The sequence below is a fragment of the Podarcis pityusensis genome, assembly GCF_964106645.2.
Source record: "Podarcis pityusensis genome assembly, chromosome: 4".
Lineage (NCBI taxonomy): Eukaryota > Metazoa > Chordata > Lepidosauria > Squamata > Lacertidae > Podarcis > Podarcis pityusensis.
The window spans coordinates 73,017,466-73,041,338 of record NC_138027.1 but is presented as its reverse complement, the minus strand read 5'-3'; the positions used below and the strand labels follow the sequence as shown (position 1 = coordinate 73,041,338).

The 23,873-nt window shown below is 41.5% G+C and overlaps 1 protein-coding gene across 4 annotated transcripts in view; it reads left to right on the top strand.

Annotated features, from left to right (window-relative positions):
* Positions 1-22,780, top strand: part of JADE3 (jade family PHD finger 3) — a 34,267-nt gene extending 11,487 nt beyond the window's left edge. For 3 of the 4 annotated variants that reach the window (XM_081001327.1, XM_081001325.1, XM_081001328.1), the window contains exons 2-11: positions 4,607-4,666; positions 6,611-6,693; positions 9,357-9,514; positions 11,815-12,005; positions 13,465-13,676; positions 15,888-16,055; positions 16,249-16,365; positions 18,446-18,919; positions 20,507-20,624; positions 21,669-22,780. In XM_081001327.1, coding sequence (XP_080857453.1) covers positions 4,618-4,666; positions 6,611-6,693; positions 9,357-9,514; positions 11,815-12,005; positions 13,465-13,676; positions 15,888-16,055; positions 16,249-16,365; positions 18,446-18,919; positions 20,507-20,624; positions 21,669-22,564 — 2,466 coding nt within the window. In that variant the 5' untranslated portion in view covers positions 4,607-4,617 and the 3' untranslated portion in view covers positions 22,565-22,780. Of the gene's footprint in view, positions 1-964; positions 1,054-4,606; positions 4,667-6,610; positions 6,694-9,356; positions 9,515-11,814; positions 12,006-13,464; positions 13,677-15,887; positions 16,056-16,248; positions 16,366-18,445; positions 18,920-20,506; positions 20,625-21,668 lie in introns of those variants that run through there. The other variant, XM_081001326.1, reaches the window with a different exon arrangement.
* Positions 22,781-23,873: the final 1,093 nt, after the last annotated feature.

The window sequence follows — 23,873 nt, the reverse complement described above, 5'->3', positions numbered from 1 at the left end:
GGTCTGGGGACCAAAAGTCACAGGGCTTCCCCAGATGTTCATTTTATTGTGCATGAATGAAGATATGTGCTCATGATGGTATCTGAGCAGTTATATGTGATCCCACTTTTGATAGTGTCTGTGCCTGCAGAAGTTTCAAGGCAGACATGCTGCTTCCTTTCAGATCTGTGCAAGTCCTGTAGCTTGAGGCTGAAATCCCATAACTTCTCATACCATAAATCTTCTGGGTTTTATTTCCCCCTGCTTTTGTTGTGCTGTAGCGCAAGAGTGCCCCTTCGGATGACAGTAATGTGCTAAAACTGGGGGAGCATCACAGAACAACTAATAAAGCAGAATTATGTGTGGACGGTTCAGTATAAAAATGCATTATTACTGCATCAAGGTCATGTTCCCAAATACAGCTGCAAAAAAAAAATAATCATCTCCATTTTGAGGGGCCCATACTCTCTTTCTCTGAGGCCTCCTTGGTATTCCTGTACTCCTAGAAAGAAGGAAAATTGCTAGAGGGCTGGCATGAATTTACCGTAAATAGCTAGAGTGCTGGCAGGAAGTCTTTATTTTAAACAGCCATGCAATATGCGGGGAAGTATATAAATGTCTTTAATAAATAAAAATAAGCCGTGACCATTTTTAGTAGAAGTCCTGTATTCACAGCAGGGATGGGCATTCACTGTAACAGTCATAGGTGAATCATTGCACCGTAAGACAACTCAACAAGTATGCAACATCTGCTGTAATATGTGATTTAACTTTAAGGATTTGCTATGTGAATGCATTGCTTGCTAATCTCATAGTTGTGGACGGAGAAAATTGGTATGGTAATATCTGCTCTGCAGTTGGAATTAGTTTGCCATAATTGTCCCTTGGAACACTAGAATCCTAGGTTCTAGAAGGAGGCTGGGGATCTCCAATGGAATTCTTATCACCCTCACAAAACTATAGTTTCAAGATTCCCTGGAGGAAGTTATGGCAGTTAAACTGGCTTTTGTTTGTGGTTCAGATGCAGCTTTATGATACTTCCAGCTCGTCTTTCAGACTTGGGTGTCCCATAATGTATGTTCTTGGATGTCTTCAGAATCTGCCCATTTCCTTTAGTATCTTTCCGCCTTTGTAGAAACAGATACATCCATGTAAATCTTCATAAAGAAATTTCCCTTCAGGGATGCTTTTTCCAGAGAATCAATCTTTCTTTTGCCTGGTGCTGCCACGTTCTTCGCAGTGCTCTCATTTAACACCAAAGACCAAATGGTGTGTATTCCTGATTAGTGTTCAGCTCTGTGGAGTGCTTCAGTCATCAAGCTGAAGTGGGTCTGAACCTTAATTATTCCTTAATTATGCCTCTAGAGGAAGGTTTCTAGCCATCTATGCTGAGAGGGTGAGCAAATGCAGCAGCCTTATTTTAACTGTAGATAACACATCCCTTCAACACAGAGGTTGAGACATAATCCCAGATAATGATTTATGATGCGCTTAGTTAATATTTATAAGGGACGTGGGTGGCACTGTGGTCTAAACCACTGAGCCTCTTAGGCTTGCCGATCAGAAGGCTGGTGGTTTGAATCCCCGTAATGTGGTGAGCTCCCGTTTCTCTGTCCCAGCTCCTGCCAACCTAGCAGTTTGAAAGCACACCAGTGCAAGTAGATAAATAGGTACCACTGCTGCAGGACGGTAAACAGCGTTTCTGTGTGCTCTGGCTTCCATCACAGTGTCCCGTTGCGGCAGAAGCGGTTTAGTCATGCTGGCCACATGACCCGGAAAGCTGTCTGTGGACAAATGCCCGCTCCCTCGGCCTGAAGCAAGATGAGCGCCACAACCCCAAGTCACTTTTGACTGGACTTAACTATCCAGGGGTCCTTTACCTTTTTTTAACCTTCCGTTAATATTTAGTTATTTATTAAATTTATATCCTGCCTTTCCACCCAAACAAGACCACAAATTAAGTTCTTAACCTGAGGTACCACTGTATATATAAAAAGGTTTACCTTTTTCAGATACAGTGGTACCTTGGGTTAAGTACTTAATTCGTTCCGGAGGTCTGTTCTTAACCTGAAACTGTTCTTAACCTGAAGCACCACTTTAGCTAATGGGGCCTCCTGCTGCCGCCACGCCGCTGGAGCACGATTTCTGTTCTCATTCTGAAGCAAAGTTCTTAACCTGAAGCACTATTTCTGGGTTAGCGGAGTCTCTAACCTGAAGCGTATGTAACCTGAGGTACCACTGTAGTATAAAACTTAAAAAGAGATCATTCAGAGCCATCTTAGATGCTACCCGTGTGTGTGTGTGAGAGAGAGAGAGAGAGAGAATGGTTTTTGTGGAAATTTATTCAATGCCTTGTTAGTTAATGTTGCAGAATTGGAGCTGAATCTGTTTAACGTATGTTTGTCTCTGCCCCCCCTCCCCGAATCCTCATAATAGTTTGACATTGGAAACGCAAAGGAACTTTTGAATAAAATCAAAATGGGATTTCTAATGGTCAGGATTAATGCACTACATTAAAAAATCATGCAGCAGCCATGTGGAAAAAGGTTCTGTAAATAACTCATCTCATTAATAACATTTTACAGTAGGAATTACATTTTGAATTATTACACTGCTGAAACTATTATTTCAATACTGTGAATTGGTTGTATGCCATATTAAGAGGTGCAGTCTGTTTTTATTTTTTACCTCCCTGACATTTAGGTATGGTTAGGAATGCTTTATGAAACATAATTTTGAGGGACTCTGAAAATTGTCTGAAAGTGACCATTTACAGGAGCGGGTGTGGATCAATTTAGTCCTTTGGACCGGGGGAGGGTGACCTCTGAGAACCTCATGTAATAACACAAAAAGTATAATCAATATTCAGAAAGAAATGTAAGCTTCTTGCTTTGTGGTGTTTGTTCTGCCTCTGCTATTTTGGGCTGCTGGTTGCCAAGTCTATATTTAGAATCTTTTCACAGTGTATGGTAGTTTACTACCAGCATATGAGTGTCTGCCTTGCTGAATATAGGTCATAATTTAAATAATCGGGTAAGATTTAAGAGTTGGAGGAAATGATAGGATTTCTGCCACCTCCACCATATTAAGAAAAAGTGGTGTGAATGGATGGGGAAGGGAGGTGTTATAGTTCAGCCAGCCACTATCAGATGGAAGATGGCGAGCAAGGAGATCTGGATAGAAGACCTGGCATTTTTTGTGTATAGGAAGAGAGCGGAGGCTATCCTAGATCAAGATGATCAAGTGTGGATGTTTATTCTTATTGTTTGTGTATTTGTTTATACCCTGCCTTTTTCTCTGATGGGACTCGTAGCAGCTTACAACAAAAACAAGAACCACTAAAAGCAGAAAAGCCTATCGTTAAAATACAATTATGCATTGGGAGCATTAAAACTATATAAAATCTGTTTAAAACATACCAACAAGTACCAAAAAGGGGGGCAAAGGATGGCACCTGTCCTAAACAGTGGTACCTCTGGTTACGAACTTAATTCGTTCCACACGTCCCTTCTTAACCTGAAACCGTTCTTAACCTGAAGCACCACTTTAGCTAATGGGGCCTCCCACTGCCTCCACACAATTTCTGTTCTCATCCTGAGGTAAAGTTCTTAACCCGAGGTACTACTTCCAGGTTAGCGGAGTCTGTACAACCCGAGGTGTTTATAACCCAAGGTACCACTGTAATTGAAAGCAGACAATCCCCTAAAGCCTGCTGGAAGAAGAAAGCCTTCACCCGCCACTTGTTGTAATTCTATATTGAATACCTTTTACTGCTTGAAACCAATGGCATAGGTAGAGGGGGAAAGTGTTGTCAAAGATTAATGCCACATCCTTGTTTCTTCCAAACCACTGGTATAACTAGTCAACAATCACAAGCAAGATTAGGTTCAGCAGATACCACTGAGGATGGATTCTGCTTTTGTACTGATTTCATTGCACCCAGGCAGGTAGATGCAGGTATCCATAGGCAGGAGAACTAAGCTGGGTTTAGATTTGTGAACACCTTTCCTGCTGCTATCCTATGACATGTATTGATCAGCTAAGCAGGTCTGCCTGGATGGAAGATATAAGCACAGGGACAAAGAGTAGAATGTTTTTTAAGTTGCATAGTAATGACCTTTGTGATTGCCCCTGTTCATGTGGTGGCATTGCTTTTGCCATTATGGCCATGTGGGGTAGTGAACCCATAATGAAGCAGGCCGCATGCTGCTACTATAACATCTAAAGGGCACTCTAGTAGTTACGATAATTTGTATATAGAAGTTATAAACACTAAACTTTCTTTAGTGTTTGACTTTCTTGCTGAAGATTGAATGCTCAGTTATACCCTCCCCCTTTAAATGCCCTGAATCCTTCTCTCTATTAATCTAGTCGCAGGTTGATTTTGCTTGATACACATCTTTAATCAGCACATTGAGGTTCAGTGGATCACTCAGTGCTGCTTGTTTATTACAATAAGTAGCTTGTGATCTGACACTATATGCTGGAAAGCTCCCTTTGGAAAATCATCTTTCTTTTTTTTTGTACAATTCCTCCAGGCAGCATTAATTTGTGTATGGTTTTGTGTGTGTTTTCACGGCATGTGATTGATTTAACCAACTATATCTTTTCTCTCCTCTCTTTCTAGGATGCGTCAGGATGAAACGCCACAGGCATCTAAGCAGCAGTGACAGTTCAGACAATGAAAGTAAGTAGTGTGATCTAGTCTTCCTTTGATCTGTCACTGCTTCCTGTGGTTTCCTCCTCTGGTTTGAGGGCAAACGGCTGCACTTTTTTATGGCTTTTCTTTTTTTATTTCTCGTTTGATTTCATTTTCTCTTGCTCATTGTGGTATTCAGTTTTATCAGAGAGGGCTTGGGGAAACTTAAGAAACCCAACGCTGGGTAGAATAATGTGGTTGTTTAGCAACAATCTTTATTTAGAATGTAAAAGGTGCATAATTCTGCCTGAAGAGAGAGCTAGTATTTATTGTGAGGCCTCTGTTTTCTAAACTGATAATGTGCTAGCTGCACTCCTCTATGTGAGAATCTTTGAGGGTTGTGGCAGGCTTTTCATGCTTTGGGATGAATGCTAAGTGAAATATTTTGTGTCTGTAGAGCCTTAAAAAGGTTACCACTTAGACCCTCCCAACAGGCCTTTTTTCAGTGCTACTTACAATTCCTTTCCACATGTGAGCTTTAGGTCTAGTTCCCAAAGTAGCTTCCAAACAAGGTGTCCTGGGTATTAAAACTTCTGTGTGTCTGCAGCAATTATCTGTTCTGACAACAACTACAGGTATCCTACCCCTTCTGCTGCTCAGATGCTATTCTAACAGTGTTTCAGTTCAGCAACCAATTGTATTTCATAAACATTGGAATACGTACCTTTTAAATCTCTGGCTTCAAAACAACTCTTAGAAACAACTTCTCCTTTGAGAAGAAAGTATATAAAGGGTGGCATTGTGTATACAATTGTTATGTATTGTTAATGTGAAAACACAGCAAACTGAATGGCCTCTGGCCTCTTCAGCCTCAGTTTTTGTAGCTGGAGTCAGTCAGTCAGGGCTCTTCCCTCCCAGGCCAGGTGGAAAGAGGCTAGCCAGGCAGGAAGCAGAGGTCTTGCAGGACTCGCAGCCAAGATGGTCCAGTTCTGTCCTCCTCTCCCTATTTCCTCTTTAACCTTTTTACCTTGCTTTTATTTCAACACTGTTTGCTTCTAGGATATAAAACTGTTCTCTCTTCCATATTCATTTGCTCATCTAATTGTCAGTAGACGAAACCATCCTACGGTTTGTTAATAATAAATTTTCAGAAGGTATCTCAGAATTCAGAACATTCCATAACTCCTCCTTGGGGTGGATCATGCCAACTTGTTGGCTGTCATGAGTCATTCAGAGGCCTTTGTGTTTCTTTATAGTACTCAGTAGCCCACCCGCATCCATATAACACAGGCAACATTTATTTTTATTTTTATTATTTTATTTATGATTTTCAGTTTTATACATTTCAAAAATTTTACAATCATTTTAGCATTTAAAAACCCGACTTCCTTCCCCCTCTTTCTGTGGTTCCTTAAATTTGTTTTTTATATTTTCTGCATATATTATTAAATTAAATAAATTAAATAAATTAACTTAATTTACTCATTTATTCATCTGCTTTAAATGTATATTAAAAACTACAGGTTATTACAGTAATCCTGCCAATATTCTTCTCTGTTTACACTTTATTGTAAATATTCAATAAACCATTTCCATTCTTTTATAAAAAGTTTGTTATCTTGATTTCTTATTTTTCCAGTAAGTTTTGCCATTTCTGCATATTCCATAAGTTTTTGTGTACATTCTTCTTTCACTGGGACTTCTTCTTCTTTCCATTTTTGGGCAAGTAACATTCTTGCCACTGTGCTTGCATATATGCAATAAATTTCTATACAGTTGGGTAGTCAGGAGCAACTTGTTTTGTCCCTTTGGACACTTATTCTTAAAAAGTTGAAGCAACTGTTTAAGAAAAACAGACCCATAATTGATGCAAAATTTCTGGTTTATGTTGCCTAAGATACCATTTCAGAATGCAGTTCTCTGTATTTTTATGAATATCCTGGTGTTGCAGCAGCATTTAAATTTTCTCCATCTTTTCCTCTGTTTATACAGGTCCTTCTACTTCTTTCTCCTTTTGTTCCAAGTACAGAAGCAAGTCAAAAACACCAGCAAATGAACAAAAGAAACCTGCTGAGGTAAGAGTAATTCTCACATTCTTAGGGTGCTATTCAACTACATTTTTTTTCACTATTGCAAGAAGAATTTCTCCCCTCTCCTCACACAAACCTCAAATTTTCTCCTGAGGTTTTGGGGACAGATTTGGAGGGGAGCACGGGGGGAGCAGGGAGATAGTTCTATTGCACAACAGTTTCATTCATGTTGTTTCCCTTTTAGAGGTGAAGGAAGGAAGAACGAACGAATTTGTCCCATTTGAGTTCAATGGGATTAAAGCTCATTAGGGACTGTAGTAAAATGGGTCATAATTTCCTGAATCTAAGGGCAGTTGAAGAGAAACTGAGGTCCTGAGGTAGCAGGTGCTGCTGAAGAGAATTTCTTGTGTTTTCTTTCCTTCTTCCTTATTGTTGGAATATGACTGTTGCCACCCCTGCCTGTAGGGCTATGGCAAACTTCTGCACAAGCCATTAAGGCTTCCACTTTTCTTAGGAGTATTTGAGTCCCTAATGTTATGAGGCTGTCCCCAGGTACTTCTCCCCCAATTTACCTTAGGCACAGTTTCAATTTTGGTATCTCTTACTATGAACTGAAAACAAGAGTTATGAAAATACAAGTTAACCAAACACATAATTCTGAAAAAGATTTCAATGCACAACCTCTGAGTAATGTATAAAAATACAGAATGCACATATCCTTTCTCCCTGTTCTGGATTTACCCTAAAGGTGGGCCGGAGCAGGCCAAATACCTACATATCTTCTTCCTTTAATTCATATCTATGGGACAGATTTGGAATGCCCTATTTCTTGGAACTGCATGTCTCTTCTTACCCAGAGGGCCAAGCCAGTCAATAAATGCTTGCACATTTTAAATGTGTATTGTTTTTACTTTAGAAATAACAAACAAGGGCATGAGTCGAACTGCCCTGCATAGGGGGCTATAACCTCTTTTCATTCTGTTCTGTGGTCCTAGTGAAACACCCCCCCCCCCCAAACACACAAAAAGAGGAAAGATGATATTGATTTAGAGTGCAAAAGAAAAGCCCCCTTCAGGCATCTAATGCATGACAGGGGGAACTGCATGTAGAATAAGAAACATGCTTTGCTTCAGATACTGCCCCATTGTCCAGCTAGGCTAGCCCTATGCCGATGTATTGAGCATGGGAGGTGAGGGACACGGGTAGATTGGCTGTGTTATGTCAAGAGTGGACCAGTGGCAGGCTCCTGCTCTTGGTTGCACAGTGGGCGGTATTCAGCTAAACAGTTACGGTAGTGCAGTGATTTTTAGTTGGACAGTGTAACTTCCCCACCTTCTCCCTTCCCTGTGCACCCCCTAAATCTGCTCCAGGTTTCCCCAGCTCTCCAGAGTAGATCTGGGAACAGGAGAAGAGAAGGCCAGAAAATTACTGTATTTTTTTCTCTATAAGACTCACTTTTTCCCTCCTAAAAGTAAGGGGAAATGTGTGTGCGTCTTATGGAGCGAATGCAGGCTGTGCAGCTATCCCAGAAGCCAGAACAGCAAGAGGGTTCGCTGCGCAGCGATCCCTCTTGCTGTTCTGACTTCTGGGATTCAGAATATTTTTTTTCTTGTTTTCCTCCTCCAAAAACTAGGTGCATCTTGTGGTCTGGTGCGTCTTATAGAGCAAAAAATATGGTACATTGTGCAGCTAAAAGTGGTTGCACTAGCCCAACTGTTTAGTTGACTACTTCCAAATGTGTTTTATTTGCCTAAATGATCACTTTTAACGTTGAGCTACTTCCTTGGAGAACTTGGCAGACAATTTAAGCTTACGTAACCCTTTAAAAAGAAAAAGTTCAGCATGAAAGTTCAGGGGTTAGCCACCTTCAGAAATGGAAAATTACTTGCTGAATGCCTAATGCCATTACAATTACTTCTGAAAACAGATGAAATGCAGATGACAGTAGATTATGACAGTGATGGGTAGGTGTCTCATTTGCCTTCAAGCTGTTCTGTTAAATGCAAGCTCTTTTGGGCCCACTCTTCTTTTTTATATTCAGAGTTAGTTTTATCCTTTGAAATCTTTGAGCATAAGAGTATCAAAACAAACAAACTCTATGCTACCATACTGCTAAAGTGAAATTAAATCTTCATTTGCAATTTGCAGGGTTGCAGGATTTGAAAGAGACATCATTCCTGCAATCCAGGGTAGATGCTAGAGACTATTACAACTTTTAACAGATTGAACTTTCCCACCCAACCTCCCAAGTTGTGAGCAAGTCTTTTACTTTCTCCTTGTCTCTTTCCTGGTCACCTGCAGTTACTTGGTTTCTGGACCTACCCTAAGCTGGAAGTTGCCACAGTTCTGTAGGTGTTTCAGTATCTACGATTAGGGGAGATCCCATATCTACATAACTCTGGAAGATCCCATTCACACTTTACCTTCTAGGATTTGTGTGGTAAAGTAGAACAGGGTGGTCCACTTGCTTTGATTACAACCGCAGCAGCCCATGATTCTAAATAGTTGGGGAATTATGTGTTCCTTCCTTTATGCTTGGCAGCAAAGGGGTTGGTTTGATCAGTATGGTTCTGACAACTGTTTAACATGGCCTCTTGGATAAAGGCTCCTGTACATTATTAATTTGTATTGTTAAAGAAGAAGAAGAAAAATAAGTTATTGGACTGTTTCTTCCCAAGCATTAATGCTGTCTTTGCCTTCACCTGCAGGTGTTTCGAAAGGACCTCATTAGTGCCATGAAACTCCCAGATTCTCATCATATTAACCCAGATGAATATTACCTCTTTGCGGACACATGGAAACAAGAATGGGAAAAGGGTGTGCAAGTCCCAGCCAGCCCAGACACAATTCCACAACCTTCTCTCAGGTAATTTTTAATAAATAGTTGTTGGGACTGAACTACATTTAATTTTGGGGTAGCAATATGAATATACTGGGCAGCATTCATGTCATGTAAGCAATAATTAATCGTTTACTACTTTTGTTGCACAGCCTAGATTTTTGATCAGGTGAGGCTGCAATTTTTAAAGAAGTATTAAGGTCCACAACAGACAAATGTATTCTGACCACATAGTCAAAGAGGTAGTATACTGCATTATTTCAGCATAACTCAGTATTGTTCCAGCAGTTGTGGTGGATGATGTACACTGCAGTTTTCCAAATATACAATACAGTTTTGTGGAGTACACAAAGTTGGTGTGGTGGTAGACTGGATGAGGGTATATTAACCTGAGCTAGTCTTATATATAAAGATCACCAGATACATTTGCCTAGTAGTGGCTCATGCCTAAGTACCTTTGTCCCATTGTAATTTTGGCTTTCTTTACTTCCTCTGATGTATGATATGGTCACAACTCAAGAGGGAACATTAGGCAATGTGGGAAATTATCTGTATGGTTGTTCAATAAAGAATTTACTTTTGTGGGTTTATTTTTTGTTTTTCTTTTAATGATCCCTATATTTGAGTGTAGGAAAGAGGTTTGCTGATAGTTCAGAATGGGCTTTTGGCATGTGCTCCTGTAGTTTATAGGGATGCGGGTGGCGCTGTGGTCTAAACCATTGAGCCTCTTGGGCATGCTGATCAGAAGGTTGGCTGTTCGAATCTGCGCGATGGGGTGAACTCCTGTTGCTCTGTCCCAGCTCCTGCCAACTTAGCAGTTCGAAAGCATATCAGTGCAAGTAGATAAATAGAGAAGATAAATGGGAAGGTAAACGGCATTTCCGTGCACTCTAGCTTCGGTAATGGTGTTCCGTTGCGCCAGAAGCAGTTTGGTCATGTTGGCCACATGACCCGGAAAGCTGTCTGTGGACAAACGCCAGCTCCCTTGGCCTGAAAGCGAGATGAGTGCCACAACCCCATAGTTCCCTTTGATGGACTTAACCATCCAGGGATCCTTTACCTTTTACCTGTAGTGTGTAGCAGTTCTCGGTGAGCAGCATAGCATTGCCTAATGTATTCCTTGGTCAAAAGCAAGGGTGGCTAACCCACAGGTCATATATGGCCCCCCCAAAAGACTTTGTGGCCCCCAAGGACCCCATGAAAATGATTTATTTATTTATCTGTTTACTCACTTTTTGTGTCTGGGTACCCCTTTCTTAATGGTGCTTTTCTGGGCAGCAGTCCCTAAATCTTTTGATTTGCATGCTGCATCCGGATCAGTACAACTATCTCTGCTCTTGCTGTTGTCAGTTGACAAAAAAATAATAATGAAATGATCGGCTGAAGAACAGCCCAAGGCATTGGAATGGTCTGTCTGAGCTCACTTGGTGATTGCTGTGTAGAATGGACTCCGGGATTAGAGGGAGAGAGTGGGTGAGATGTAAACAAAGAAATGGATGGGAGGCAGAAGGAAAACTGTAGAAAAAGCTGCTGGTGGGAGAAACATTAATGGATTATTGTGAATGGGGGGGGGGCGTGAATTCATACACGTCCGGAGCATAATTTGATTAGTAGTCACAGAAATTAATTATTGGGGAAAGGGGTGTGCATTATTATTGTTTCTTAATGAACAAAAAAATGGGAGACAGATCATCCATCCCTGTTCGCAAAGTCAATCAGGTGGGCGGGGGTGGCAGAAATTTTGCATCCCCGTCTGTATCCTGATCCCAGCACTGAACAGATGTTTAAATCTCTCCTCTGCTCAGTGTCAGGTCTGGAGTATGGTTTGGGATACAAATCTCTCCCTCTAAATGCACCCATGTGGATGCTGTGTGAGAGAGAGAGACAGAAAGAGGTTGTGCTGTGTGTTTGTGAAAGAGGGAAGTAGCATGGAAAGACCTGAATAGCTTGGGCAAAATGTCCTATGTATTGGGAGAGAATGGGGTGGGAATTAATAAGGAATGGAGGTGTAGAAGTTAGTACGAAAGAAATTAAGGGAAATAAATAAGAAATAAGGGTTGGAAGGGTAGGTTCTGCCTTTCCCCACTATTTCATTTTGGCCATGCCTACTTTGACATGGGCCCCCTGCACTGGCCATTGTGACCCTCAGCCTGGAAAATGTTCATACCCGATGCACCAATGCACATTGTCACTTTTGCTTGACCCATGCATTCCATTGTAACCCAGATTATTATAATCAATTAGGGGCATCAAATACCTGGCTTCTGAATTTGCAGAAGTGCCCTTCCACCAAATGACAGCTCACTTTAATTACTATATCATTTTAGAGTCGTAGCGGAAAAAGTAAAGCAAGTACTATATACACGGCCTAGAAAATACATTCGTTGTTCAAGTCAAGAGCCCACTGAACCTGGCTATATCAACATTCTGGAACTGGCAGAATCGATGTGTCGTTATGACTTGGATGATATGGACATCTTCTGGCTTCAGGAAGTAAATGAGGAGCTTGCTGAAATGGGTGAGAGTGATAAAAAGTGCAATTACTAAGGCTACAATGAATTTTAAAAATTGAATCTTTAGTCAACTGCGCTGATTTAAGGCTGTTTTGCTACTGCTTCTTTTGGTTCAGAGACATTTAATTGCATCTAAATATTTTGAGGAACTTCCATGTTTTTAATATGTTTCCTAAGATAGAAAAGTTATACCTTAATTCTTTGGAAATCCATCTTGGTTCATGGAAGAATGTGCATTTTATGTCAGGACTCTAGGAGTAATAAAAAACAATGTATTTGGGAAAATACCAATCAGGTAATAATGGAAGTCAGTATTCTTACTTAATTGTATTTGCTAATACTCAGATCTTAATTGTATTTGCTAATACTCAGATCTTAATGACCTGAGAAAATGGCAGCTTTGCAGACTTGTACTTTGTGGCTCCATGAGAGAGGCAGGATTATGCCACTCTAGTAAATAAGAGAAGACGCTATCTTGATAGCTTGTTTATGAGGCCAGTTGAGACTTAAAAATTAGTGGGGAAATAATTAACTTGATGTGGCAGATTCTTTTCAACGTAGTATTCATAAGCAACATGTTTCTAATCTGAATGGGAAAAGGTAATGGGGCATATAATGAGATTTCAATGAAGTTGAACAGGCTATTTGTCATGTTAAGAGGCAATTTCCTTAAAACAATGGTTTGGTTCAAACATAATGCACATTATGAAACCATGGATTAGCCTTATGTGTGAACTCAGTCCAGTTTATTGGCAACGGTAAAAGTTTCTGATTAACCAAGGTTTGTAGCTGGGTTATAAACCTTCCTTAACGTCAAGCATAGCTATGCATTGTGTGGAAACCTGGACCACTTCCTTAACTATGGCTATGGAGCTGTCGCTGCCCAAAAGCTAGTGGAGCTGAAGTTGGAAGAGCAACAAAAAATTTCAGCTGCCCTCACTGGTGCTTTTAACTATTCTGTGATGTTAAAACTTGGTTGTATGTGATCATCTGCCAGACACCTTAGTGTTAATGATGGTTTAGCATGAACAATGCTATGCTATGATGTCACAGGTAAAAATCAATTTTGTGCATTATTACTGACATCCTAGCTGCTACTTTGAATATATGCAGGTTGTCTGAATCCTAGGGAATAGGACTTTCAATCTAAGTATTTGAATATTTTTATATAGTAATATAGGAAGCCATAAAGGCACAATAACAGTGTTTTAAATAAGTCCACCTACAATTGGTGGCTTCACTTTTCATGTATCTGCATTTGTTTAAGATACTGTATTTATATATCAGATTAATGCAATGTAGATCTTAAGTCTTTTAAAACTTGGATTGAAATTTAAGTAAGTCTCACACAAATGCGGGAGGGAGACAACCTATTGTCAGTGCAATGCTTTAGGAAATGAGAGTGCTTTTTGTTTCTTTATCTAGTATTAAGCAGATTGTTATTTTGCTTTAATTCTCCTGCAGGTTGTGGGCAGCTTGATGAGAACACAATGGAGAAAATGGTGGAAGTCCTGGAACGTCACTGTCACGAGAACATGAACCATGCCATTGAGACAGAGGAGGGGCTGGGTATTGAATATGATGAAGATGTCATCTGTGATGTGTGCCGGTCCCCTGACAGTGAAGATGGGAATGATATGGTGTTTTGTGACAAATGCAACATCTGTGTGCATCAGGTTAGTGCTAGCAGAGGTTTTGAAAAAGCTTCGTTCTTTTGGAAATGGGATTACAATGGAACCTTGGTTCTCGAACAGCTTAGTTGATGAACAAATCAGAACCCGAATGCTGCAAACCTGGAAATAAATGCTTTGGTTTGCAAACTTTTTTCGGAAGCCAAATGTCTGATGTGGCTGTCAGGTATTGTTTCCAGGGCGGCTGCACCAATCACAAGCCGTGCCTTGGTTTTTTAACGTATCAGAAGTCTAACGGACTTCTGGAACGGATTACATTTGAGAACCAAGGTACCACTGTAAATCTTTCTAGATAGCTTGCTCCAAAACAACCTATCTGAAAAGCCATTGAAAAGGTGCAAGAAATCTGGCGGCCTCTGAAAAAGTGGGTCTAGAATTTTTGTTTTCCGACAAGGCTCTGTAAAATTTAACATGCGACTGCTTAAAAGAGACGTGGATTGCTTTTGATCAAGTAATGTATTCAGAGGTCATGTAAATCCCCTAAATATTATGGGAAAGGTTTTGAACCATTGTGGTGTTGGAGCATTTGTCTGCTGCGCACTTCTTCCTTTTCTGAAAGCACACTTAGGGATGTCGGCTAATTAAATTTCCTACAACAGGGAAAAAATGGAGAAGTGAAGGGTGAATTTTTAATCTTCATAAAATGATTCTTGTTAATGACAAGAGTAGAGCATGTTGCAGTGAGTGCACAGTGAGATAATGAGGGAAAGCTGATCTTTTAAATTTGTGCCTAGAATTTATGCCTATGCAAGAGTGCGCTCTTCTGGATTAATCTGGAATGTTCCAGAAATAACTGTGATAGGCTAATCCTTCTGGAGTCTTCCTTAGGCTATACAGACACCTTTCTCGGTCAGTGTATGCTAGTACTAGATGCCACAGAGAACTACTTTTCTAGATTTTTTGTGTGTGTGAGATACACACCAATAAATAGCAAGGTTTTGGGGTTAGGGAGGCGCAGCTACCATTGGCCAACCTTTCTGAGATCAGACCTTTGGCTTCTGTGTCTTTTTGTAGATATTCTCTGTTCAGCACTATTAATAATGTGTGTAACTATTTACCGTATTTTTCGCACCATAGGACGCACTTTTTCTCTCCTAAAAAGCAAGGGAAAATGTGTGTGCGTCCTATGGAGCGAATGCAGGGGGGAGGCAGTCGGGAAAAGCCCCAAAGAGCCGCACACAAGCTCCGTGTGCTCTTGCGGGCTTTTCCCCAGGAGGGAGAAGGGACTGACTGGCCGCATCAGTTGCTTCTCCCACCTCCCAGAAAAGCCAGGAGAAGCCGTGATCTCTTTAAAGGGGTTGTGCGGCTTCTGCGGGCTTTTGCGAGAGGTGAGGGAATCCCCCCACCTCCCAGGAAAGCCAGAAGAAGCCGTGCAGCCCTTTTAAAGTGTGCACGGCTTCTGCCAGTTTTGCGAAAGGTGAGGGAATCCCCCCACCTCCCAGAAAAGCCAGGAAAGCCCTGCGCATCGTCTCCCGGCAAGGAGAGGCTGCACGGGGCTATGGATTCTTTAGCCCCACGCAGCCTCTCCCGGGAGGGAGAGGCTGCACGGGGCTAAAGGGGAAGCCAAAACAGCAAGCGGGATCCATCCCGCCCCCCGCCTTGGCTTGCTCCATAGCTGCGCGCAACCCCTCCGGCAAAGAGAGGCTGCACGGGGCTAAAGGGGAAGCCAAAACAGCGAGCGGGATCCATCCCGCCCCCTGCCTTGGCTTCTTCCATAGCTGTGCGCAACCCCTCCGGCAAGGAGAGGCTGCACGGGGCTATGGCTTCTTTAGCCCTGCGCAGCATCTCCTGGCAAGGAGAGGCAGCACGGGGCTAAAGGGGAAGCCAAAACAGCTAGCGGGATCCATCCTGCTCGCTGCCTTGGCTTGTGCCATAGCCGCGCGCAACCCCTCTGGCAGGGGTATGCTGCTCTTTGGGGCTGGGGGGGAAATATTTTTTTTCTTGATTCCCCCCCCCTAAAAACTGGGTGCGCCCTACGGTCCGGTGCGCCCTATGGTGCGAAAAATACGGTACTTGTTAGGAAAGAGTGCCTTTCCTGTTTCGTGTTTCAGACATCTGACAAATAGTTGAATTATCCCAAAATGGTTTTAGTGTGTAGCATTTTTTAAAAAAATACTCGGTTGGTACTGATATAAATCAGTGATGTCTCATTTCACTTATGGATTGTATAAAGCAGCAGTTTGTTTTTATCCTCAGGCATGCTATGGCATCCTAAAGGTTCCTGAAGGAAGCTGGCTGTGTCGTACTTGTGTTCTAGGTATACACCCTCAGTGTCTCTTGTGTCCAAAGAGAGGTGGGGCCATGAAAGCTACAAGGACAGGCACCAAGTGGGCGCATGTGAGCTGTGCTCTTTGGATTCCGGAGGTATGAATAAGAAGTGTTTTAGCCTATCTTTAAGTAGACTAGCATGGAAGTATTTGGAATGCAATCTTCCCCCGGTCACCTAGCTGCTGTAGCTGTTATATTTGCCTTTTTACAATATGCTGAAATATAATGGCTTGATAGCTCTTTTCTGGTCATGTCAGTCATAGTAATCCATAAATTTTATTATTATTAGGTAAGCATTGCTTGTCCAGAAAGAATGGAACCAATTACCAAAGTGTCCCATATTCCACCAAGTAGATGGGCTTTAGTTTGCAGCTTATGCAAATTGAAAACTGGTGCTTGTATCCAGGTATGTGTTAATTCTGTTTTGTGATCTTTGAAGCTGCAGAGCAGAAATTGCATGCTAACAAATTCAACAGGTTCAGGGTGCTAAGGAACAACTTTTTCCTGTGCTGGGTGGAAGACAGATGCAGCAGAATAGCCTTTAGCAGTGTTTATATTTTAAGGATATGGGTGGCACTGCGGTCTGAACCACAGAGCCTAGGACTTGCCAATCAGAAGGTCGGCAGTTTGAATCCCCGCGACAGGGTGAGCTCCCGTTGCTCGGTCCCAGCTCCTGCCAACCTAGCAGTTTGAAAGCACGTCAAAGTGCAAGTAGATAAATAGGTACTGCTCTGGCGGAAACGTAAACAGCGTTTCCGTGCGTTGCTCTGGTTCGCCAGAAGCGGCTTAGTCATGCTGGCCACATCACCTGGAAACTGCCGGCTTCCTCGGCCAGCAAAGCGAGATGAGCGCCGCAACCCCAGAGTCGTTTGCGACTGGACCTAACAGTCAGGGGTCCCTTTACCTTTATATTTTAAGGAAACATTTTCGGGGTATTGGAAGAATGTTAAAAAAAAACAAACCACAACCTTTTTGCATCACAGAATTGTAGATAGGGGGCCAATGAGAGTGGTTGGCGGGGATATTTGTTAAAAAAATTAAAGAGACTTTTGTAAACCTTTTGGGGCCCACCAAAACCTTTAGGGGTGTTTACGAGGAACAACAGTCAATTAAAAATGCATTAAATTAAAAAGCAAGGGAATGTACAGGATCCCTGAGATAATGCACTTGGGGCCCTTTGCTTATGCCAAAACGGTTTAACTAAAGCTTAGACACTACACTAAGTAGCAGGATACAGGATTCACAGCTTTATGGCAGATACATAATTTAAGTGGTACCTCGGGTTATATACGCTTCGGGTTACATACGCTTCAGGTTACAGACTCCGCTAACCCAGAAATAGTACCTTGGGTTAAGAACTTTGCTTCAGGATGAGAACAGAAATCGTGTGGCGGCAGTGGGAGGCCCCATTAGCTAATATGGTACCTCAGGTTAAGAACAGTTTCAGGTTAAGAACAGACCTCCAGAACGAATTAAGTTCTTAACCTGAGGTACCACTGTAATAATGCAAGCTCTATACAAATGCTTGCATTATTACTTAAATTGTGTATCTGTCATGAAGCTGTGGATCCTCTATCTTACTCTGCTACTTACTTAGCTAGTGTGGTGGCTAAACTTTAGTTAAACAGTTTTTGCAGAAGTCAAGTTATCTTGCATTGCACATCATTTTAAACCATAGTTAGGTTTAATATGTGGTTTAATGTGGACGAGCAGTGCACACTGCTCAAAGTTTCCAGTCCACTTTCCCTCACAACTGGCCACAAACCGCAAGCGACTTTACTTATCAAGTGATAACCAAACTTTGTTATTTGTTTACTGCTCATGGTTTGTTTTGGGGAAACAAACCACGAGCCCAGATTTGGATTGCATATGAAGCCAAGGCATGTGGTTTTTTGCTCCCGCCATGGTGCAGCCAGGAATGGGGAAAGAGCAATGTGGGGACTTGATTAGCTAGCGGGAGCATACTGCTCGGTCATGTAAAGCCGTAGTTAAATATTACCTATGGCTTAATGCGATCTCAAAACACAGCCATTATGCCAAATTGCTGCTAAGGCTTTACCGTGAACCAAGCATTGCCCATGGCGTTGGAATGCTGGAGCTTATACAGAAGAAACAAATGATTGAATAGGCTGTTTTTCATTAATGGTGTGTGTTGCCTCTTCTGAAAGTGTATATGCATAGCTTGTAACTCTTAAGATAAAAGTACTTAAACATCAATATTTTACATTTTATAACCTGTATTTCTTAAGAATCTTTAGTGGAACAGAATTTGCTTGTTTTCCTTGTTTTGTCTGAAGGTTACCATTCAGATTTCTAACTCGTGAATAAACAACCTTTAAAGTAAAGCTGTGTCTTCTGAATACCGCCTGTGAAACTCTGTGCATACGTGTAATAATGAAAGGCCTGTGATACTTTTAAGCTTTCATTGGCTGGCTTTCTTCCTCTGATGCTTGTTTTAACTGGTGGCGGTTTCCTTCACTCAACAGTGCTCTGTGAAGAGCTGCATTACTGCCTTTCATGTCACGTGTGCCTTTGAGCATAGCCTGGAGATGAAAACAATCCTGGACGATGGCGATGAAGTCAAGTTCAAGTCGTACTGTCTAAAGCATAGCAAAACCAAGCAGAGCTTGATGCCCGACGCAGACGTTATTCCCAAGAGCACAGCAGACCAGAAGCAGACCGAGAGCGAGAAAACCAGTTTGCGTGCTCAGAAACTTCGGGAGCTGGAGGAGGAGTTCTACTCCCTAGTGAGGATTGATGACGTCGCAGCAGAACTCGGCCTCCCTAAACTCACTGTGGACTTGATCTATAATTACTGGAAACTAAAACGGAAAAGTAACTTTAATAAACCATTATTTCCTCCCAGGGAGGATGAAGAAAACGGCTTGGTTCAGCCAAAAGAAGATAGCATTCATACTCGAATGAGGATGTTCATGCATTTGAGGCAGGATCTGGAGAGGGTAAGGAGGAGGGGGGGGGGGAGTGACAAAAAATACCCTTATAAAGTAGTTCACTTCAACAGGAATCGGGAAGGGGCAGATCAATCCAACACTGTAGTGCTTATTTCTTCTTATTCTGTCTCCAGCAAGTTCATCACTGTACGCCACAATCTGACAGCCTCCAGATTCGACTATTGCAATGCGCTCTATGTGCCCCTACCCTTGAAGGCTATTTGGAAGCTGCAACTGGTCCAAAATGCAGCAGCCAGATTACTGGCTGATGTTCCATTTTAGAGCTCTTACAACCTCAGTTTAATAAATAGCTGCTGTGGTTGCCTTTCCCCACCCCACCAAGGTCCACATCAAGGTGGTCACATTCGTGTTTAAAGCTCTAAGTGACTTGCACCCTGAACAGCTGAAAGACCACCTTGGGTGTTAAAATTTGGCAAAGGGCACTGTCTTGGTAGTACTTCCGCCTTCAGAAGTGCAGGGAATGGTGGCCCGGGAAAGGGCTTTTTTCCTTTCCTGTGGCAGCTCTTCATTATACAGTATTTTTGCTGTACGCTGAAGATGCACCTCTTTGTTCTGACCTTGGCAGTTCAGGCAACCCATCTCCTCTGCTAAATCGATAATGTTCTGTTCTGTCTGGAACGGCTTTACTTGTTTTTATTGCCACATCTGTTTTTATCTATTTTTTTAATAATTGTATATTGTATTGTTGTAACCCTCCCTGGGGTCCTATGAGGAACAGTGGGTAAGAAATCAAGTAAGCAAGTAAGTAAGTAAGTACATAATGGAGGCTGGTGGAGAGAAGAAACAGGAATGGCAAGAAGCTAAGTAGAAGTAGGATCAGCCAGATTCTGGGTTCATCCTACGACTTGTGGTGTGCCATGCTACTCTGCTGTATGGCCCATATGTCAGCTGATGCTGTGTGGAGGCAGATGCTGTGCATGGCTGTTCTTCTGTAGCAGTCACCAGGTTGCTTTCCTCAAGTGTCAAGATGAGGTTTCTCCTTCATTACAACACTCAATTACAGTCGGAGGAGGCTGATTCTGCCGGTGCTTTGCCCATTGGCTCATTTGCATGCTTGAGATGGGGTCAGCGTTACTGATGGGTCCATAATATTGACTCTAGTAAGGAGGCTACAGTAGAGCCTATTAAGGATCCTCCGCAGGCATCACCCTAATTATACAGCTGTGGCTTTAGGAACCTTCTACCTGCTAAACAGGGAGACTAGCTCAGACCAAGAAGTCAATAGCCACCTGATAACCTTTTCGTTGTGAATTTCAAAAAGCACTTGAGAATGTTTTGTGGGTGGATGGTTCAGAAGGGACTAGAGTTAACGTTGAGTATATTGAAGGCAAAACAGAGAAAGAGGTCAAGCGTTAACACTGCAATATGAATAATAAAACATGCAGATTATTTAAGTACAGTGGTACCTCGGGTTACATACGCTTCAGGTTACAGACTCCGCTAACCCAGAAATAGTGCTTCAGGTTAAGAACTTTGCTTCAGGATGAGAACAGAAATCATGCTCCGGCGGCACGGCGGCAGCAGGAGGCCCCATTAGCTAAACTGGTTCTTTTGTTTTTTGTTTTTTCGCTGTAGGTAAGAAATCTTTGCTACATGGTAAGCAGAAGAGAGAAGTTAAAACTTTCTCACAGCAAAGCACATGAGCAGGTTTTCAATTTGCAAGTCCAGCTTATCAATCAGGAAATTGCTGCAGGTAAGGAATGCAAAATAAGCCTGGTTCAGATGATCATATCTGAGCTTTTTAAACAAATATATGCATGAACCTTTTTACTTACACATGCAATCCCTCTTTCCTTATTTGTGTAAGCAGCGATTAAGTCAGGAAGTAATTTACCTTACTTTCCTGTTTTATCCAAACCAGGAAACTATAACTAACCTACTGAGAACAAATTGGAGTATTAAACCAGCTTGGACTATGGTTTAATATCCTGGCATATTCAGAAGTTGATAACCATAGTTTCCTGATTAGGGCATAGCAAGAAAACATGGTATGGGTAATTGCAGACTTCTTGGTCTGATTGCAGTGTGGCACAAAGGGTCTCTGTATGTGCAGGCAAAACACTTGTGTGTAACTTGGCTTAATAAGATGAGATGCGATTGTCCCAATATGGCTACTTTAGATTTTTGCTATGTGTTGCTAGCTTCCAGAGCCTTTTTAAACATGCTTTTCTTGGATTGTTAATTGTAAAATCCCCTTTCAGCTATTCCAGAAATATATCTTATGGACTATCTATATGGTATAACTTTTTATTAATGCATTTGTTTACATTGCAGTAAATTTGTAAGTTGTGTTCTAGACATGAGTAAGAAGAATACACTAGAATATGCAAATACTACAAACTTAGTAGTGTTTTCCTTCTACTATGTTCTTAAAATCCCATGCTCCTCTCTTCTGGGAAGGCTAGATAGAGCCTTAGTATGTGACCAGGCATTCAATAAATATCTAGTAGCATATACTTTTTTAACGCTTTCTTGAATCTATTATCAAGGAAACATGGAAAAAGGAACTTTCCTTAATTGCAAATGATATTATAAACTTATAGGTTGCTACATTTAAATAGTTCTAGAATAGGTGCTTATTCCTGAATTGCAAGAGGTTGGACTAGGTGATCCACAGGGTCCCTTCCAACTCTGTGATTCTATTAAGTTCTGTGAAGATGTGCTGCATACATTTGCATGATGAAATCTGCCTCTTAAATAGATACCTTCTCACATACCCTTTTATTTTTCTCTATAGGCCATTCTCTGACAAGTGCACTGGAAAACACTCTGTTTTATCCACCTCCTAGAATCACCTTGAAGCTTAAGATGCCAAAATCAACATTAGGTGATTGCAAAAATAAATTGAAATCTGGTAAACCACTTTCTCCTGACAACAATGTCGTGGTTTACAGCAAAAAGGGTATTCCAGTATCCAAAGAGACTTTTGTTTCAAATATGAAAGCCTACTCGAGGTTTCAGCATGAGAACAGGAGCAATGGCTTACTGGGAGGGATGGTGAAGTCTAGGAATGAAGCAGCAAAGAATTCTGGACCTGCACATACATCAGACTTCCATCGCGGACAGTCGTCTGGCAAACCCTTAGCACTTCAAGCTGCATTGCATGGACAGTCCTCCATTGGGAACGGGAAAATTCAGCAGCACTCTAATCTAGCAAAGTCTAATGGCTTAATGGGCAGAGTTGGGGATGTCACTCAGCGAGACAGCTCTAGCCAAACGACATACGAGCAGCAGTCTGCTCTCTCTGCCCACTTGGCTAGCCAGAGCAGCTTCAGGAAATCCACCATAGAACACTTTAGCAGGTCCTTCAAAGAAGCGACCAACAGTTTGGTGAGGACCACGGAAGATCTCAGATGCTGTGAAAAGCCCTCAAGAAGGCTGTCGATGAGAGAGCGTTCGTGGGGCAAGCAAACTCTTGAATATCAGATGGGGAGTGCCCCCTACCAGGACAATGATGGGTATTGTCCCGATTTGGAACTCAGTGACTCTGAAGCTGAAAGCGATGAGAATAAAGGACAGATAAGACTGAGAAAAAGCAGCTCGGAGAGAGAGGTCCCAAGTAAAGACTTTAATAGAGATTGTCATAGTAGAAGTAAAAGAAATTTGATTTCTCACAGTTCAGTACAAAGGTGATTAGAAACCCCGGATAATGGGAATAGCTCAGCCTTCGTATGTCCAAGATTATTGATGCAAACCTTAGGAAATCTGCAGGTTACAGTGTAGGATCTGTGAGCAAATGACGAACTTGCTTTTTTTAAGTGGTGAATTGGTTTACCCTTTTTTGAAAAGATTGTTAATTGGGGTTTTTTCCTATAAGTGCTATATAAGTAAAGGTTACTTTAAATATCACTTGCAGAAATAGTTTTATATATCCACTTCCCCGGTCTACGGAAATGTATTGTGTTCGGCTTTGTACCAGTGGGCAGGTATTCCAAAAAGCCCATCCTTCTGTGACAATCTGCAAGAAGATGGAACAGGCGATTCTTGCTGCAACTTCAGTATAATATCTCTTCATGAGAACACTTAAGCAATCTCTTACCCCTTTTTTTTTTTTTTGGAAGGAATTTAAAAGGCAAAACTGTATTTTGAAATAATGGTGCTTGCTTAATTGTTTTTGTTTGTTTGTTTTGGTCTGGATTGGGACATATGACTACTAGACAGAAATCATGTTCTCAGCCAATTTCAGAACAGGTGGTATGATTCTGAAAGCTCGGAAACAAGGTTCATTCTAACTCTGTGGGACTTGGTTCCAAGAAAACATGCATAGGATCCAGATTCAAGGGTTTCTCATAGCCTGCTGAGTAAGGTTTACAGACTCCACAGTCAATGCTGCCAAACACACTGATCTCTAGATTCCCCCCTTTCTCCTCATAGTGTGCCCTTGCTAAAAGTTTTGTTTTCCTTTGCTATTGCAGCTTGCTTTTATTGTGTAAATACTCTCTTAACTTCTAGTATTTTTTATTTTATTTTTTAATCCTCGTGTACATAGTAGTTTGTTGTGGGTTGCACTTGCAAAATATTTTATCCAGCCAGCCGATACAAATGGCTGATATGTGGATAGTGTTTAATACTAGAAGTATGTAATCTCTAAACCTATTCAGGCAATCACCGGTGATGCCAGATTCTCCTTTGTCAACTCAGAAGGCTTTTTAAAACCTCGATCCCACAATATTACATCCATTCCTCCCATCCCAACACAAACACACACTCCCCGCCGCCGCTCAGCTATCAAATACTTTGTCCAATTTCTGAGCCAAAATTGGTGAATACATTGTTTTGGTTTCCAAGTTTAAATATAGTCAGACACAGTAAATGAAAATATTTTTGATTGCCAAAAAAAGCTTCGGAATTGCTTAGGCCACTTTATTGTCTAATTAGATTTACTTTTTTTTTACAAAAACGCTTCATAATATGTGGCAATGGTGTCAAAGAAATTACTCTA